Raw genomic sequence first — 18,006 nt, 5'->3', positions numbered from 1 at the left:
CACGTCCTTTAGGCAATTGCGGCAAAATAAAAGGGTAATCCTTCTCTTCGTCGTTGGTCCTGTTTCCGCGGCCAAAAGTGACCGCTGTCGCTGCCCCGGGAGAGGCCATGATTCACGAACCGTCACGCTCGGTGGCCGGAAGCAGAATGAGTGCTCTACCACTGAGCTATAGCGGCGACGAAACGTGCCGCACAAATGAGGTTCAGCCATGTAGCGCGTTTATTATTTGTAGACAAAGCGCGACAATAAAAGAAGAAACAATGCCACCAGTGAGGATTGAACTCACGACCCCTGGTTTACAAGACCAGTGCTCTACCACTGAGCTATAGCGGCTTTTTTTTTTATTTATTGCCGGTCTTTGACAATTTACAGAACACACACTAGAGAACAATAGCACAAAAATAACTACAAAACATATTGAAAAACGGAAAAGCCACCTGTCCTACATGGACTGGCGTTGTCTAATTAAAATTCTTTTAAAGCTGTCAAAGGTTCTAGCCTCGACAGCCAATCGGGTACACAATCTTGTGTTTTCTTTATTGCAATAAAGCGAGACATACTCTCTCGAAAATAAATGCGTGCAGGCCTTGCGTCTGGGTCGCAATGGTACCCAGCCATCCTCGCCCGCCATAAACAGTGGAGGCCCTGGAGCATTATTCAATCGTATGGAACTCCGTCCTCATTGTTTATCGCTAGGTACCTTATCCCATGCGGACTCAATGGAAAATCCTTCTTCATTGTCCGTTTTAGGACGTCCCAGAAGTAGACACCTTCCCAGCAATGCAAGAACACATGATCTATGGTTTCAGGTTGCTTGCAGATCAAGCAATATGAGCCCCAATGGTACAGGAAGCCCCGTTCTTCCATGAATGTTTTCACTGACAGTGTTCCTGAGTGTAGCCTAAAAAGAATGTTTTTACCCCAGTAGGCACCTCCATTCTTTTCACCCGTTTAAGGACATCCTGTCCTGGTCCTCCACTGTATACCGCTCTGTACAATGGCACTGGGAATACAATATCGCATACATCTCTATATAACGTCTTTCTTTTCACACCAGATAAATAATCGAAAGAAAAACGCACAGAAAGAAAGCGCACACTATCAACAACTTCTTTTAGATAGCCGCGAATCGTTCCTGGCATACTGTTGGTACTAACAATGAGTGCCGGCAAAGCGGCTCTTAACCTGAGCTGTAATACCGTACGCAGAAATGGATCGCGCACATCCCGAAAAAACAAAAATCTATTGACAAGCTGTCGTACAAAAAGATGCGCCAAGCCCAGCCCCCCTTCCTTCACCCGCCTGAACAGGTTTGTTCGGCTACATCTTTCCCAGGTGGAGTCCCAGATAAAAACGGCGAACACTCTGTGCAACCTTTGCACGTTTACCCTTGAACAAAACAACGTCTGCATGACGTACCACAACTTCGTAATGAAAAACATATTACATACAGTTGCCCTTGCGAAAATGGACAGGTTGATGCCTTTCCACCTGTCTGCTTTTTCTCTTGTTTCTTTTATTTGGTTCGTCCAGTATCCCTCGCTATGTTTGTAACTGTCCATGGGAACACCGAGATACTTGGTAGGGATTTTCACCCAGCACACATTCGCAAAATTGTCTGGGGCCGAAGACCACTCTCCGTGCCACAAACCGAGGGACTTACCCCAGTTCACTTTACTGCCCGTCACATCACAATACTGCTTCACAACGCGTATCGTTTCTGCTACACTTTCTCTGTTTCTACAACACACGGCTATATCATCTGCATATGCCAGGAGCTTGACTTCTGTGGCTGCCAAGCTATAACCTCGTATTTGCTCGTTCTCAATTATTGCCAAACACATCGTTTCTATGTAAATTGCAAACAAAAGAGGACTGAGGGGGCAGCCTTGACGCACAGAACGCATGACGTTAATGGGGGCCCCCAATGATTTATTCACAATTAAGCGTGTTGTGCAGTTCTGATACGCCAACGCCACTCCCTCAGTGATGATGGCACCTACATTAACGTGATCCAGAATGGCAAACAAAATATCATGAGACACACAGTCAAACGCTTTCTCGAGGTCAAGCTGGAGCACTGCGACGCCGTCGTAAGAGATGTCACAGCACTCGAGCACGCACCGCATCGTGTGAATATTCGAAAAAATTGACCTCCCTTTGATCCCACACGTTTGGTGGTCTGCAACTATTTCTTTGATGACGCTTTGAAGTCTGGCTGCCAAAACCTTCATGAAAATCTTATAGTCAACATTGGTTAGCGATATCGGCCTATAAGATGTCACGAGCCTAAGTTTCTCCGCTTTGTCACTCTTAGGTATCAAGATGGTATGCGCTTTACCAAAAGAAGGCGGCATACCTTTGTTCACATACGCAGCGTTAAACAGGTCTGTTAGCAGGGGCGACAGTTCTTTCTTGAAGGCTTTATAAAAACATGCGCTGAGACCGTCAGGTCCGGGTGTTTTGCCATTGTTCAAATCACTTATTGCTTTTTCGACTTCGTGCTCTCTGATATTCCCTTCTAATAGGTCCTTCATGTCGTCACTCAATCGCGGCATGCGACTGAGAAAAACCTTTTTGAACTCATCTATATCTATTGGCTTCTTGATATGCAAACAGTGACTGATAATAGTCTAAAAACGCTCGGCCTATGCTCTTATTATCGTCGACAAGCTGCCGTTCCACGAGATCTTATCGACATGATTACGTCGACCATGAGCTTTTTCAAGTCCAAGCGCCCTTTTGGTGGGCGTCTCCCCCGCTACTAATGCGTTTGCTCTTGCGCGCACAATCGCACCTTGATAGCGTGCTTTGTCCAACTGTTCAATTTGTTCTTTAATGGTTCGCATATCTTCCTTATACGCCCCTGGCTCTTCGCACTCCAGCGCTGTCAGCTGATTAAGTATCTTTCGTAAGTGTCGTTCTTTCATTTCCCTCTCACACTTTAAGCAGCTCGATCTTTCTATTGCTTTCATTTTTACCTTCTGTTTGAACCATTCCCATTTCTCTGCTATTGTTTCAATACATTCATCGCTTAATTCCATAACGGCCTCATGAATTGCGTCTACAAATGGCGCGTCTTTTAGTAGTAAGGCATTCATTTTCCACTGGTCCCAGTTGAAAGATTGACTCTTCTTCTTCATTCCTATGGTACACATCACCAAGCAGTGATTGGAGAACGACACAGGTGAAACAGAATAACTGTGGCACTTTGGAATCATGTCCTGTGACATGTACAAGCGGTCTAACCGCGCATGGCTACTGCCTTGAAATCGCGTATACATCACTTCCCTCTCCCCCTCCAGACACTCACATACATCGTCTAGTTCACTTTCACTAATCAGCCTAGACAATATATGACTGCTTTTATCGCAGATACCAGCATTATTCGATCTATCCCGAGCACTCAAAACACAGTTGAAATCCCCCAACAAAAGCATGCACTTTTCACTGCTAATATACTGAAAAAGATTGGAAAAAAATAATGCACGTTCTTCTACACCATTCGGCGCATATATACATATGACTCGGAATTCAACTTCACAATAAACAAAATCGCACATAACAATCCTTCCTGACTGACATGAAAACACACTTTGAACAACCAGGTCTCGTAACTCCTTAACCAACAGGACACATCCAGCGGACGTCCCTACCGCGTGGCTCACGACCGCATAATATCTAGACGTGAAACACCGCACCATGCTCCCGGTCTCCTCCTCCCCGTCTACCTTGGTCGCCTGGACAGCTAGAACATCTATGTCGTGGTCAGTGACCAACCGTAGGACTTGACTTTGCCTACGGCTAGCCGCCAAGCCTCGCACGTTTAGTGTGGCAATACTGAGAGACGGGTCAGGTGCCATGCTGTACTAAAGAATGAGGTAGGCCCAGGAGCATGGTGCTTACCTTTCACGACTAGCCCTCGGCTAGCCGCCTCCGGGACCTTCCGACTTGCCGGCGTTGTTCGTGGGAGGCGCTTTGTCGCCAGGCGTTCTCTCCGGCGGGATGTTGGGCTTTGGCTTGAAGCCTAATCGCCTCCCAAGAGGCGTCTTTGTCGGCGGCCCCTCGCTGGAACTCGTTGCACCCTCCTCTCGGTCATTTGTGTCGTCGTGGGGTCACTTGACTGGAGCGGGAGTCGTAGTCCGGTCGCCGTCGTTAGCGGCCTCGCCCGGTTGTTCCATCGCTCCATCGTCGTCGTCTCCTTCGTCTTCACTTGCGCCTTCTTTTGCATTTCGCGACTGTGCGACCCGTGCCGGCGCAGTCCTTAGCCACCTTTCCGTGGGCGTCAACGCCCTCCAAAGGTACCGACCCAGCCCTGTCGCGGGTGCACAAGGTCTCCGGCTCCCTTAGCAGCGTCTTCGGTCTCGACCACATCCATGACGAGTTCTGCTGCCGACTCGTCGGCTGGGCCAGTTGCGGTAGCGTAGGTCTTGACGCATTCGGTGTCAATGTGCCCGTAACGTCGGCACCGGGAGCAGCGTGGCACCTTACACCCTTCGCACGTGCCCAGTGCCTTGGCAGCGGAGGCACTGCATCGGCCGACCGGGTACCACCACCAAGGCCAACTCTCCGGCAACACGTATCTGGTGAGGGATATCTTCCACTTTCAGGCCGCTCTTCAGCTTGAGAAGAACAGTCCTCGTGGTGGAACATTTGTCTGCGACACCTTGGACACGCCACTTCTCTCGACTCACCTCTTCTACCTTGCCGAAGGCCGCGAATGCAGTCCGGACGTCTTCCTCGGCCACACCGTGCAGCAGCCAGTGAAGTCTGAGCTTCACCTGCTGATCCTGAGGGTCGACAATCACACATCGCCGGCCCTTCACCTGAAGTTCTTTCAAGGCCAGCAGGCGCTTCGTTGCAGCTGCGTCACTGAGAGTCACCGCCCACACATGATTAACTTGGTAGGCCCCAAGGCACACAATTTCCGGCAGCAGGCTCGTAGGCGTTAGGGCATCCCTAAAATCTTCGACCTTGTAAGGCCTCGCTCGTACATCACCATGTAGAAACACGGTGTTATTCACTATTCGTCCTTTTGGCAGTTGAGGCAAAATAAACTGGTATTCCGTTTCTTCGTCGTTGCTGTACCTGTTTCCGCGGCCAAAAGTAGCCGCTGTCGCTGCCCTTGAAGAGGCCATGATCCCACGAACCGTCACGCTCAGTGGCCGGAAGCAGAATGCGCCACCGAGTCATGACGTAACTTCCAAGTCCGCACCTTTGTCCAAGCTGCATGCAGTATATGGTTATCTGAAATGTCCGATCGAAGTGCATTCTCAATGCAGTGCAGACGATTCCCTTAGCCTATGGCAATAATCTATAGCCGAGTGACAACCAGATGAAGAGCTAAGGCGTTACCAGAAGGAAAAAAAAGTTTTTGACCCGGACGTGATTCGAACACGCAACCTTCTGATCTGGAGTCAGACGCGCTACCGTTGCGCCACCGAGTCATGACGTAACTTCCAAGTCCGCACCTTTGTCCAAGCTGCATGCAGTATATGGTTATCTGAAATGTCCGATCGAAGTGCATTCTCAATGCAGTGCAGACGATTCCCTTAGCCTATGGCAATAATCTATAGCCGAGTGACAACCAGATGAAGAGCTAAGGCGTTACCAGAAGGAAAAAAAAAGTTTTTGACCCGGACGTGATTCGAACACGCAACCTTCTGATCTGGAGTCAGACGCGCTACCGTTGCGCCACCGAGTCATGACGTAACTTCCAAGTCCGCACCTTTGTCCAAGCTGCATGCAGTATATGGTTATCTGAAATGTCCGATCGAAGTGCATTCTCAATGCAGTGCAGACGATTCCCTTAGCCTATGGCAATAATCTATAGCCGAGTGACAACCAGATGAAGAGCTAAGGCGTTACCAGAAGGAAAAAAAAAGTTTTTGACCCGGACGTGATTCGAACACGCAACCTTCTGATCTGGAGTCAGACGCGCTACCGTTGCGCCACCGAGTCTTTTTTTTTCTTTATTGCCTTTTGCAAGATACAGTCAGAATTTCGACACTTCACAATTGGTAAAAGTGCCCACCAGTCTTTGGTGTGCACGAGATTTCAAAACCGCCTAAGGTTCGCAAGCTCGTTTAACACACCAATCCATTCTGGCTTTTCGTTTTGCGCATCGAACACTTCTTTTATGTAACAGACACTTTCAATAAAATATTCACGAGTACTTCGAACATTTATGTCAGCGTGTCTAACAGCCATTCGGCTGCGCCACAGGCTGTGCAACCCTAATAGCATAAACATGTCGTATGGCACTCCTCCTTCATTTTCCGTCGGGAGAAAACGGATGCCATAGGGTGTTATGGGCAAGTCTTTCTTTATAGTTCGCTGCATGACGTCCCAGTGGAAAACGGCGTCCCAGCAGTCTATGAATACGTGTTCAATTGTCTCTTCCTTGTGGCATAGTAAACAATCCACAGACCAGGGGATAAAAATACCTCTTTCCTGAAGCCACGGTTTTACAGGTAGTGTATTGGAATGCAGCTGAAAAAAGAAGGACTTTGCCGATGGCCTGACAGGCATACGTTTTACCCTTTTTAGGACGTTTCTTTCACTACCCACACTGAACATCGATCTATACAGCGGCACTGGCAATACCACGTCAATTAGATCTTTATAGAGACGTTTTTTGGGAACGTGGCTGAGGTACTCCATTGAGAAGCGCACCTTCAGAAACCGGAATGCCCATATCACTTCTTTCAAATATCCACTCATAGGGCCACTGTTAACACTGCTAGATACAATGAATTCAGGAAGGGCCGTACCTAGTCTCAGTTGCATCACTCTAACCAGGAAAGGGTCTTTTTGGTCTCTTAAAAAGGCAAAACGACTCACTATCTGCTTCAAGAACAGATGCGCCAGTCCAAGCCCCCCTGTTTTGACAGATCGAAATAAGTTTGTTCGACTCGTTCGCTCCCAATTGGATCCCCATACGTACACTGCCAGCACCCGATGCAAACGTTGCACGTGAACTCTAGTCATACACAATGCTTGCAATACATAGCACACTTTGGCAACGGCAAACAGGTTGCAGACCGTCGCGCGGGCAAACATCGAAAGACTACGACCACCCCATTTAACTGCTTTTTCTTGCACCTTCATTGTTTCATTTTCCCAGAATTGCCCCGCCTCTTTATAGTGCTCAAGCGGCACCCCGAGATACTTTGTCGGCGCAACGGTCCACTTCACATTCAAAAAGATGGGTGGGGTGCTTTGCCATGTTCCATGCCACACCCCTAAACACTTATCAAAGTTTATCACGCTACCAGTCATTTTACAAAAAGATAAAGCATCCTTTACCGCGGTCGCGACACTTTCTTTATCGCTACAAAACAAAGCAATATCATCCGCGTATGTAAGCAGCTTTACTTCCGTTGACTGTAAACGAAAACCTACAATACTGTTGTTATAAAGAATCTTTCTGCAGAATGGCTCGAGGTACAACGCAAATAGTAGAGGACTTAAAGGGCATCCCTGGCGCACACTTGAGCGTACGTGAAAGCTCTCGCCTACTTCCTTATTTATTATAAGGTTAGCGGTACAATTAGCATAGCACATCTTTACTCCATCAAAGAGCACCGAGCCAACATTTACATACTGAAGAACTGAAAAAAGAACGTTATGTGATACACGATCAAACGCCTTTTGCAGATCAAGTTGAAGCAATGCTACATGTTCACCCCACGCATCACAGCATTCCAGAATGGTTCTAGCAATGTGAATATTTGTGTAGATTGATCTTCCTTTGATTCCGCACGTCTGATGCGGTCCTACAATTCGTGTTATAACTCGCTGTAACCTCTTTGCCAAGATCTTAGTAAAGATTTTATAATCAACGTTAGTCAGCGCTATTGGGCGGTAAGACCCAACTGACAGCAATTTTTCTGAGTCTTCCGTCTTGGGAATGAGTACTATATGCGACCGCCCAAATGACGGGGGTGCATATTTTCGCCTATACGCCTCACTAAATACCAAAAATAAAATGAGGCTCACATCTTTTCTGAAGGCCTTATAGAAAGCCGCTCCCAACCCATCAGGTCCAGGAGACTTCCCCCGAGCTAAATCCTCAATGGCATCTTCAACTTCTTTTTGGCTGATCGGTTCTTCCAGATATTCACGGTCTACGTCATCTAGTTTTGCCATGTTGGCCAGGAACTCGCGTTCGAATTCTTCCGGGACATCGTTACTTCTTCGAAATAGTTCGCTATAGTGCTCGAGGAACGCTCTGTGTATTTTAGCTTGTTCGTCGGTGACTTCATTCTTATAACTTATTTTCCGAATTACGTTTTGCCTTGCGTGAGCCTTTTCGTCTGCAAAGGCTCGCTTCGTGGGCGTTTCGCCGAGCCATAGCTTGTCCGCCCTTGCTCGGATCACCGCTCCTCTGTACTTATCTTCGTCGATAAGCTCCAGTTGACTCTTAAGTTCATTGATCTGCTTTGCGAACGTACCAGGTTTATCGGCCTCTACTCGGTACATAAAGTCCAGTTCTTGCTGTATTTCTTTCTCCTTTTTTCTTTCTTCGTACTTCATCACACTAGCTTTTTCTATTGCACAAATCTTTATTTCTTCTTTAAAAAGCTCCCACAACTCTATCACGTCATCATGCCTTGCCAATAGCTGTCCGAACTTTTCCTTTACGCACTCAACGAACGATTCATTATGTAGCAGCTTGTCATTAAATAGCCACATCTTCCAATTAAAGCGTGAAGCCTCTTTGCGCGTCCCAAATGTGACTAACACCAAACAATGGTCACTGAATGACACATGTTTAACGATATAACTGTGGCATGCTGGTACTAACTGCAATGAAACATATATCCTATCCAGTCTCGCGTGGCTAGCACGCTGATAGTGTGTAAAAACTGGCCGGGTACCATTAGACAACACCTGTCCTATATCTTCTAAATTATGCTCTTGTACCATTGCGATCAAGCGCGAGGCACTCTTTTCCTTAACTGGAACATTTTTGACACGATCAGCCACTGAGCAAACACAATTAAAATCTCCAAGCATAATTATTTGTCTCTCGCACATCAAGTACTGCTTCAGCCGTTCAAAAAACACGTCTCGTTCATTTTCGGCATTAGGGGCATATACGCAGATTATTCGCCAACCAGAATCTGACATTGAAAAATCGGCTATAACAAATCTACCACTCTGGCACACGAACACATTCTCAACAACTATTCCTAAACTGTTTCTAATGAAAATAGCACATCCACCTGATGTGCCGAATGCGTGGGCAACACAAACATCGTACCTAGCTCGGAAAGGCAGCACCATGCGGTCAGTTTGTTCCTCGCTATTTTTGTTTCTTGCACTGCAACTACGTCTAAGTCGTTCTCCAAGAAAAGGCGACTCAGCTGGTACTGCTTCTTTCTAGCATTTAAACCTCGGACATTGATAGTCGCAATGCGTAGTGCTGTGCTCGAATTTATCGCCATAGATTAAAATATGTACGCCATGGTGCATACCTCTCGAGCAAAGGCACAACAAAACATCCGCGGCTCATTAGCGACAAGCCAACCTGTTCCCGACGTCTGCGCTCCTCGAGCTTCGGCTTGGGTCGCGTTGCCGAAGGCTCCACTCACTACCCTTTTTTGATCGTTCATGAGCATCGTCATAGTCCCAAAGAAGCCGCTGGGCGCCAGAGCTCGCGGCTACGTTGGCGGTTTCAGCACCGCTTTTCTGTCTGGTGGAATGTTGGGCTTTGGCTTCAATGATGAACGCCGAGTCACCACCGTTTTCGTTGGCGGTTCCCCAGCGCCAGCGACGTCTTGTCCGTCCGAGTCGTCTGTTGCAGCTTCGCGTCCTCGTTTGCTGACTGCGTCTCTGCTGTCTTCCTCCATGCTACTCGTGAACTGACTAGCTGGCTCTGTTGAAGGTTCGCCCTCTTCAGTGCCTACACTGATTTTTGCAGGCACGTCCCTTACGTCAGTCTCTTCTACAGTGCACCGGTCTCCTTGCTTTCCATTATCTTGTGGATACAAGGGCGTGTCTATGGGTCGTATCTCCTTTTGGCTCACTTGTCGCGACGTTCCTGCAGCTTCTTCCGCGTCAGCTTCGTCCATGACGAGCTCTGTGACGTCCGTTTTTCCCATTGGGCTTGTTACGCTTGCGTATGTCTTCACACACGAGCTCTCGTCGTGGCCAAAACGGCGGCACCGTGCGCAACGAGGGACACGGCAGTCTCGCCGTATATGCCCCGTGGTGTGACACCGCAAACACACTGGTGCTCTTCCCGGAGCAATTAGCAGCGCCAATTCCCCACCGACACGAAGCTGGTGTGGGAGGTCATCGACCTTGACGCCTGCATGAAGCTTGATGCTCACCGTCCGCGTGGTCGTGGTTTTCTCCTGGATGCCATACACTCGCCACTTTTCTTTCGCGACGTCCGTTACAGTGCCGAACATTGCAAGTGCAGCGCGTACATCTTCATCGGGAACGTTGAACAACAGCCAATGCAACTTCAGGCGCAGGTCTTGATTCGTCGGGTCTACCACTATACAGCGGCGACCTTTCACTTTCATTTCACCTATAGCCAGGGCTTTCTTGACGCCTTCAGCGTTCTTGAAGGTGACGGCCCACACATGGCTCATCTGATACGCCCCTAAGGCTATCACCTCAGGGAGCAGTGCCAGATGGTCCAACGTATCCCGGAATTCTTCAACTCGATAAGGCCTTGCACGCACGTCAGCATGTAAAAATATGGTATTCAAAACTGTACGACCTGTGGGCAAAGTCGGTAGGATGACCTCGTAATCCTCATGTTCAGCTGGAATATTCCTGTTACCGCGGCTGTTCATGGCCGCAAACACCGCCCCATCGGAGCACATGATAACCACGTCCGTAGGCTTTCGCGGCCGGAAGTGGAATGAGCGCCACCGAGTCATGACGTAACTTCCAAGTCCGCACCTTTGTCCAAGCTGCATGCAGTATATGGTTATCTGAAATGTCCGATCGGAGTGCAATCTCAATGCAGTGCAGATGATTCCCTTAGCCTATGGCAATAATCTATAGCCGAGTGACAACCAGATGAAGAGCTAAGGCGTTACCAGAAGGAAAAAAAAAGTTTTTGACCCGGACGTGATTCGAACACGCAACCTTCTGATCTGGAGTCAGACGCGCTACCGTTGCGCCACCGAGTCATGACGTAACTTCCAAGTCCGCACCTTTGTCCAAGTTGCATGCAGTATATGGTTATCTGAAATGTCCGATCGAAGTGCATTCTCAATGCAGTACAGACGATTCCCTTAGCCTATGGCAATAATCTATAGCCGAGTGACAACCAGATGAAGAGCTAAGGTGTTACCAGAAGGGAAAAAAAAGTTTTTGACCCGGACGTGATTCGAACACGCAACCTTCTGATCTGGAGTCAGACGCGCTACCGTTGCGCCACCGAGTCATGACATAACTTCCAAGTCCGCACCTTTGTCCAAGCTGCATGCAGTATATGGTTATCTGAAATGTCCGATCGGAGTGCAATCTCAATGCAGTGCAGATGATTCCCTTAGCCTATGGCAATAATCTATAGCCGAGTGACAACCAGATGAAGAGCTAAGGCGTTACCAGAAGGAAAAAAAAGTTCTTGACCCGGACGTGATTCGAACACGCAACCTTCTGATCTGGAGTCAGACGCGCTACCGTTGCGCCACCGAGTCATGACGTAACTTCCAAGTCCGCACCTTTGTCCAAGCTGCATGCAGTATATGGTTATCTGAAATGTCCGATCGAAGTGCATTCTCAATGCAGTACAGACGATTCCCTTAGCCTATGGCAATAATCTATAGCCGAGTGACAACCAGATGAAGAGCTAAGGCGTTACCAGAAGGAAAAAAAAGTTTTTGGCCCGGACGTGATTCGAACACGCAACCTTCTGATCTGGAGTCAGACGCGCTACCGTTGCGCCACCGAGTCATGACGTAACTTCCAAGTCCGCACCTTTGTCCAAGCTGCATGCAGTATATGGTTATCTGAAATGTCCGATCGGAGTGCAATCTCAATGCAGTGCAGATGATTCCCTTAGCCTATGGCAATAATCTATAGCCGAGTGACAACCAGATGAAGAGCTAAGGCGTTACCAGAAGGGAAAAAAAGTTCTTGACCCGGACGTGATTCGAACACGCAACCTTCTGATCTGGAGTCAGACGCGCTACCGTTGCGCCACCGAGTCATGACGTAACTTCCAAGTCCGCACCTTTGTCCAAGCTGCATGCAGTATATGGTTATCTGAAATGTCCGATCGAAGTGCATTCTCAATGCAGTGCAGACGATTCCCTTAGCCTATGGCAATAATCTATAGCCGAGTGACAACCAGATGAAGAGCTAAGGCGTTACCAGAAGGAAAAAAAAAGTTTTTGACCCGGACGTGATTCGAACACGCAACCTTCTGATCTGGAGTCAGACGCGCTACCGTTGCGCCACCGAGTCATGACGTAACTTCCAAGTCCGCACCTTTGTCGAAGCTGCATGCAGTATATGGTTATCTGAAATGTCCGATCGGAGTGCAATCTCAATGCAGTGCAGATGATTCCCTTAGCCTATGGCAATAATCTATAGCCGAGTGACAACCAGATGAAGAGCTAAGGCGTTACCAGAAGGAAACAAAAGTTTTTGACCCGGACGTGATTCGAACACGCAACCTTCTGATCTGGAGTCAGACGCGCTACCGTTGTGCCACCGAGTCATGACGTAACTTCCAAGTCCGCACCTTTGTCCAAGCTGCATGCAGTATATGGTTATCTGAAATGTCCGATCGAAGTGCATTCTCAATGCAGTACAGACGATTCCCTTAGCCTATGGCAATAATCTATAGCCGAGTGACAACCAGATGAAGAGCTAAGGCGTTACCAGAAGGGAAAAAAAAGGTTTTGACCCGGACGTGATTCGAACACGCAACCTTCTGATCTGGAGTCAGACGCGCTACCGTTGCGCCACCGAGTCATGACGTAACTTCCAAGTCCGCACCTTTGTCCAAGCTGCATGCAGTATATGATTATCTGAAATGTCCGATCGAAGTGCATTCTCAATGCAGTGCAGACGATTCCCTTAGCCTATGGCAATAATCTATAGCCGAGTGACAACCAGATGAAGAGCTAAGGCGTTACCAGAAGGAAAAAAAAGTTTTTGACCCGGACGTGATTCGAACACGCAACCTTCTGATCTGGAGTCAGACGCGCTACCGTTGCGCCACCGAGTCATGACGTAACTTCCAAGTCCGCACCTTTGTCCAAGCTGCATGCAGTATATGGTTATCTGAAATGTCCGATCGAAGTGCATTCTCAATGCAGTGCAGACGATTCCCTTAGCCTATGGCAATAATCTATAGCCGAGTGACAACCAGATGAAGAGCTAAGGCGTTACCAGAAGGAAAAAAAAAGTTTTTGACCCGGACGTGATTCGAACACGCAACCTCCTACTGATCTGGAGTCAGACGCGCTACCGTTGCGCCACCGAGACTTTTTTTTATTCTTTATTGCCAGTTCTCGACAGGTTCACATACACATACACAATGTCAGCAAAAAAAGAAAAACATAACTAGGACAAGAAAATACAGAAAAAAACATGCTCTTACATAGCGGCCAGTATGACTTGGCTAACTGTCTTTTAAAATTCGTTTAGATAGCCACTCAGGCACATAAACTTGTGCTTTTTTCACCTCCAGAAAGCGTGACATGTGTTCACGGAAATGTATGCGCGCCGGCCGCGCTTCTGTGTCCCAGTAGAAGCCTTGCATTCGGGATCGCCATGGATAGTAGAGGGCAGTCAGCAGGATGAGGTCAAATGGGACCCCGTCCTCATTATCTAGTGGTAGAAATATGATGCCGTGCGGATCTAAAGGCAATTCTTTCTTTATTGTTCTTTGCAGAACGTCCCAAAAATGCATCCCCTCCCAACAATGTATGATAACATGGTCTACTGTTTCCGGCTTTTTGCAAATCAGACAGTTTGTCCCCCACGGCTTGTAAAACCCGCGTTCTTCTAAAAAGGTTCTCACTGTCAGAGTGCCAGTGTGAAGCTTCAAGAAGAAATATTTCACTCCTGGCTGCACGTGCATTCTTATTACGCGTTTTAAAACGTTGTTTCCCTGACCTCTACTGTATATGGTTCTGTACATCGGCACTAGAAAAATAACAACACACAGGTCACTGTACATTTTCTTTCTTTTCACGCTGAACATATAATCATTAGAGTACAGACTAGAAACGAACACTGGCTTCTATCTCCTTAAAGCACCCAAACAAAGTACCAGGCATAATTTCCCTGCTGATAACAAACTCTTGTAATAAATTACAAACTCTCACTTGACACACCGATCTTAAGAACGGGTCGTTGACGTCACGAAAGAAGAAAAAGTGGTTTACAAGCTGCCGCACGAGAAGGTGTGCTATAGACCCAGACCTGCCTCCTTCACTCGCCTAAAAAGACTCGTGCGGTTGCAGGGTTCCCAGCTGGACGCACAAATAAAAAGAGCAAACACTCGATGCAACTTCTGCACATGCACTCGCGAACAGTAGAACACTTGCATATAATACCACAATTTACTAACTAAAAATAAATTGCACACTGTCGCTTTGGCGAAAATTGATAGGTGTGCACCTTTCCACCTCTCCGCCTTTTCTCGCGTTTCTTTCACTTGTTCAAACCAGAAATCACCATTTTTCTTATAATTTTCAAGGGGAACGCCGAGATACTTCGCTGGGGTTTTAACCCATTTCACGTTGGAAAATGTGTCTGGGGTTGACGGCCACTCGCCGTCAACCGCAGACCGCGGGATCGAATCCCGGCCACGGCGGCCGCCTTTCGATGGGGGTGAAATGCGAAAACACCCGTGTACTTAGATTTAGGTGCACGGTAAAGAACCCCAGGTGGTCCAAATTTCCGGAGTCCCCCACTACGGCATGCCTCATAATCAGATCGTGGTTTTGGCACGTAGAGCCTTATAATTTTATTTTTTAAGAGCTTTACCTCGGACGCCTGCAATCGGAACCCATGAACACGATCATTTTCAATTATTGCTAAACACAGGGTTTCAATATAAATACAAAACAAGACAGGACTCACTGGCCACCCTTGACGCACGTATACCGCTGGACGTCAACGGGGGCCCCCAATCTGTTGTTGACTATCAGGCACGTTTTGCAGTTTAGATAATCTATGGATATTCCGTCGATAATGATTGAGCCTAAATTAACATGTTCGAGTATGGCAAGCAAAATTACATGAGATACACAGTCAAATGCCTTTTCTAGGTCAAGCTGGAGTATTGCGACAGCCGACCAAGAGGCGCCACAGCACTCAAGCACACACCTTAATGAATGAATATTACTAAAAATAGAGCGGCCCTTTATACCAGAGGTTTGGTGGGCTCCCACAATCTGCGTCATAACGGTCTGAGGTCTACTAGCCAATATTTTCATAAATATTTTATAATCACAGTTAGTTAATGAGATTGGTCTGTATGAGGTCACAAGTCTTAGCCTATATTTTTGTTCTGTTTTTGGAATGAGCACAGTGTGTGCTTGGGAGAATGCCTGGGGTAAGGTTCTCACCTCAAATGCCTCATCTAAGACATCTTTCAACTGAGAGGACAGGTCTTGCTTGAATGCTTTGTACCAAGTCGCGCTCAGACCGTCCAGCCCGGGCGACTTACCAGGGTTAAGATTATCTATCGCGTTTTCTATTTCTGCTATTGATATCGGTGGTTCAAGAGCTTCTTTTCTTTCTTCTGACAGCCGAGGCATGCGCTCTAAGAAGGCTGTTTTAAAACCGTCTACATCTACTGATCTATGGGCAAACAACCCTTCATAGAATCGAAAGAACGCTCGCCCTATGCCCTCTGTATCTGTTATTTCAACACCATTTCCTTCTATCATGTCGATGTGATTACGGCGGGCGTATGCCCTTTCGATTCCCAGCGCTCGCTTTGTGGGCGTCTCCCCGGCCGCCCATTCCTAGGCTCTGGCCCGCACTATCGCTCCCCGATAACGTTCTTCATCTGCTACTTCGAGTTTCTGTTTTATGCTACGGATGTCGTCTTTAAACTTGCCCTGCTCACGACACTCAAGCTTAACCAGTTTTTCAAGCATTGTTCTTAAATTTCTTTGACTTTTTCCTTATACTTGAAGCAGCTAGATCGCTCTATAGCTTTCATTTTGACATGTTGCTTAAATAAATCCCATTGCGCTCCAACACTGGGCATCTGTTCTGATTTCATGTCATCTATCGCCTCTTTCACATCTTGAAAAGAGCATTCGTCGCTCAGAGGCGTTACGTTCATTTTCCACAGATCCTACGAAAATTTGCTTTGTTTTTCCTTGCTTCCCACCACACATTTAACAAGACAATGGACCGAGAACGACACGGGCACTACATGGTACTGCGTGCACAATGGTAATAATTCTATAGACGCATAAATATGGTCAAGGCGAGCGTGACTCAGACCTTGGAAATGCGTAAACTGCACTTCTCTCGCTCCCGCTAGACATTCTGCTACATCATCTATATCATGTTCTGCAATTAACCGTGATAATAGCAGACTACTTCTGTTTCTATACCCGTGTGCGTTGCTTCGGTCACGAGTGCTCAAAAGGCAGTTGAAATCTGCTAAAACAAGAACATATTTGTCTACACTCAGATACGGCTCAATGCTCAGAAGAAAATTATACCTCTCTTCTGTACTATTCGGTGCGTAAATACACATTACTCTCCAGTTAACATCACCGTACTAAAAATCAACAACAATAAATCTACCACTTGGACATGAATAAACACTCTCTACATCAAGGCCCGTTAACTTTCTCAAAAATAGCAGGCATTTCGCTGACTTGCCCGCCGCATGACTCACTGCCACGTAGTAACGAGACGTGAAGCGAAGCGTCATACTCCGGGTCTGCTCCTCCCCTTCAACTTTTGTTTCTTGCACTGCCAACAAGTCGAGGTCATGGTCCGCCAACAACCAGTATACTTGGCTCTGCCTTTTCTTTGCGGCCAGACCTCGAACGTTTAACGTAGCCAAACTAAATGACGCTTTGCGTGCCATGTGTTGCCAGGAGGGGGTAAAACCCGAAGCATGACGCTTACCTTGCACGTCTAGCGCAACGCTGGACGTCTTCAGATCCGCCCGGTTGTCCGGTGTCCAGGTGCTGCCTCGGCGGCTCGTCAGTGGCCTTCCTCTCCGACTTAACATTTGGCCGTGGCTTAACGTTGGGGCGTCTCTCGGAGGACGCCTTCTGGTCCTCAGTCCCTTCAAGCGGACGCTTGACAGCCGGGCTGACTGATGTTTTGGGCTTGGCTCTTTGGAAAACGCGGCTTCGTTGGCTCAGCCTGGGCGCCTTCTGTATCACTGTTTTAGGGGTGAAGCACCTTAGGGTCGAGGCTTGTCCTTCCGTACACGTTGTCAGTGCTCACGGCCAACGTTGGCCGCACCGTAGCCATAGCAACCAGGAGCGCGGAGGAGGGCGGCGCGCCGCATATGCGCTGGCGGTCTCCTCCTCGCCAGCTCATAGCTCACTTCCCGACTCCCGCTTCTCTTCTCTCTGTTCATGCGGGACCAGAGAGACCCTGATGAACAGTTCTGCCGGATGAACAGTTTTGCCGGATGAACAGATCTGCCGGATGAACAGATGCGAAAGGCCCAAGCCTCCGTCTTTCACTGAGCGAAATAGATTAGTTCGGCTAACTCTCCCAACTGGAGCCCCAAATGAACACCGCAAATATTCGGTGCAGTTTTTGCACATGGACGCGTGACATTGATAAAAATTGCAGCACATACCACACTTTGGCAATCAAAAACACATTGCACGCACTGGCCCGAGCAAACATCGATAATTCACGGCCTTGCCATCCTCCAACTTTCTCCTTCACCCTTGGCGTCAGGTCCATTGCGCCACCGAGTCACGACAAAACTTCCAAGTCCGCAGCTTTGTCCAAGCTGCATGTAGTATATGGTTATCTGAAATGACTAATCGGAGCGCATTCTCAATGCAGTGCAGATGA

The 18,006-nt window shown here is 47.8% G+C and overlaps 1 protein-coding gene and 14 non-coding genes across 15 annotated transcripts; all 15 read right to left on the bottom strand.

Annotated features, from left to right (window-relative positions):
• Positions 1–261: 261 nt before the first annotated feature.
• Positions 262–333, bottom strand: Trnat-ugu (transfer RNA threonine (anticodon UGU)). The gene has a single exon. It is a non-coding gene; the product is annotated as a tRNA-Thr (tRNA).
• Positions 334–5,375: 5,042 nt separating this feature from the next.
• On the bottom strand, positions 5,376–5,447 carry Trnaw-cca (transfer RNA tryptophan (anticodon CCA)). The gene has a single exon. It is a non-coding gene; the product is annotated as a tRNA-Trp (tRNA).
• Positions 5,448–5,632: 185 nt separating this feature from the next.
• Trnaw-cca (transfer RNA tryptophan (anticodon CCA)) lies at positions 5,633–5,704 on the bottom strand. Its single transcript has one exon. It is a non-coding gene; the product is annotated as a tRNA-Trp (tRNA).
• Positions 5,705–5,889: 185 nt separating this feature from the next.
• Trnaw-cca (transfer RNA tryptophan (anticodon CCA)) lies at positions 5,890–5,961 on the bottom strand. The gene has a single exon. It is a non-coding gene; the product is annotated as a tRNA-Trp (tRNA).
• Positions 5,962–6,057: 96 nt separating this feature from the next.
• LOC119462685 (uncharacterized) lies at positions 6,058–7,229 on the bottom strand. The gene has a single exon (XM_037723987.2). It carries the CDS (start codon positions 7,108–7,110, stop codon positions 6,058–6,060), a length of 1,053 nt encoding a protein of 350 aa, XP_037579915.2. The 5' UTR covers positions 7,111–7,229.
• Positions 7,230–11,084: 3,855 nt separating this feature from the next.
• Positions 11,085–11,156, bottom strand: Trnaw-cca (transfer RNA tryptophan (anticodon CCA)). Its single transcript has one exon. It is a non-coding gene; the product is annotated as a tRNA-Trp (tRNA).
• Positions 11,157–11,341: 185 nt separating this feature from the next.
• Trnaw-cca (transfer RNA tryptophan (anticodon CCA)) lies at positions 11,342–11,413 on the bottom strand. Its single transcript has one exon. It is a non-coding gene; the product is annotated as a tRNA-Trp (tRNA).
• A 184-nt stretch (positions 11,414–11,597) lies between these two features.
• Positions 11,598–11,669, bottom strand: Trnaw-cca (transfer RNA tryptophan (anticodon CCA)). The gene has a single exon. It is a non-coding gene; the product is annotated as a tRNA-Trp (tRNA).
• Positions 11,670–11,853: 184 nt separating this feature from the next.
• Positions 11,854–11,925, bottom strand: Trnaw-cca (transfer RNA tryptophan (anticodon CCA)). Its single transcript has one exon. It is a non-coding gene; the product is annotated as a tRNA-Trp (tRNA).
• A 184-nt stretch (positions 11,926–12,109) lies between these two features.
• Trnaw-cca (transfer RNA tryptophan (anticodon CCA)) lies at positions 12,110–12,181 on the bottom strand. Its single transcript has one exon. It is a non-coding gene; the product is annotated as a tRNA-Trp (tRNA).
• Positions 12,182–12,366: 185 nt separating this feature from the next.
• Positions 12,367–12,438, bottom strand: Trnaw-cca (transfer RNA tryptophan (anticodon CCA)). Its single transcript has one exon. It is a non-coding gene; the product is annotated as a tRNA-Trp (tRNA).
• A 184-nt stretch (positions 12,439–12,622) lies between these two features.
• Positions 12,623–12,694, bottom strand: Trnaw-cca (transfer RNA tryptophan (anticodon CCA)). Its single transcript has one exon. It is a non-coding gene; the product is annotated as a tRNA-Trp (tRNA).
• Positions 12,695–12,879: 185 nt separating this feature from the next.
• Trnaw-cca (transfer RNA tryptophan (anticodon CCA)) lies at positions 12,880–12,951 on the bottom strand. Its single transcript has one exon. It is a non-coding gene; the product is annotated as a tRNA-Trp (tRNA).
• A 184-nt stretch (positions 12,952–13,135) lies between these two features.
• Trnaw-cca (transfer RNA tryptophan (anticodon CCA)) lies at positions 13,136–13,207 on the bottom strand. Its single transcript has one exon. It is a non-coding gene; the product is annotated as a tRNA-Trp (tRNA).
• Positions 13,208–13,392: 185 nt separating this feature from the next.
• Trnaw-cca (transfer RNA tryptophan (anticodon CCA)) lies at positions 13,393–13,467 on the bottom strand. The gene has a single exon. It is a non-coding gene; the product is annotated as a tRNA-Trp (tRNA).
• Positions 13,468–18,006: the final 4,539 nt, after the last annotated feature.

Source organism: Dermacentor silvarum, chromosome 8 (assembly GCF_013339745.2).
Source record: "Dermacentor silvarum isolate Dsil-2018 chromosome 8, BIME_Dsil_1.4, whole genome shotgun sequence".
Lineage (NCBI taxonomy): Eukaryota > Metazoa > Arthropoda > Arachnida > Ixodida > Ixodidae > Dermacentor > Dermacentor silvarum.
This window is presented reverse-complemented; position numbering and strand designations above follow the sequence as displayed.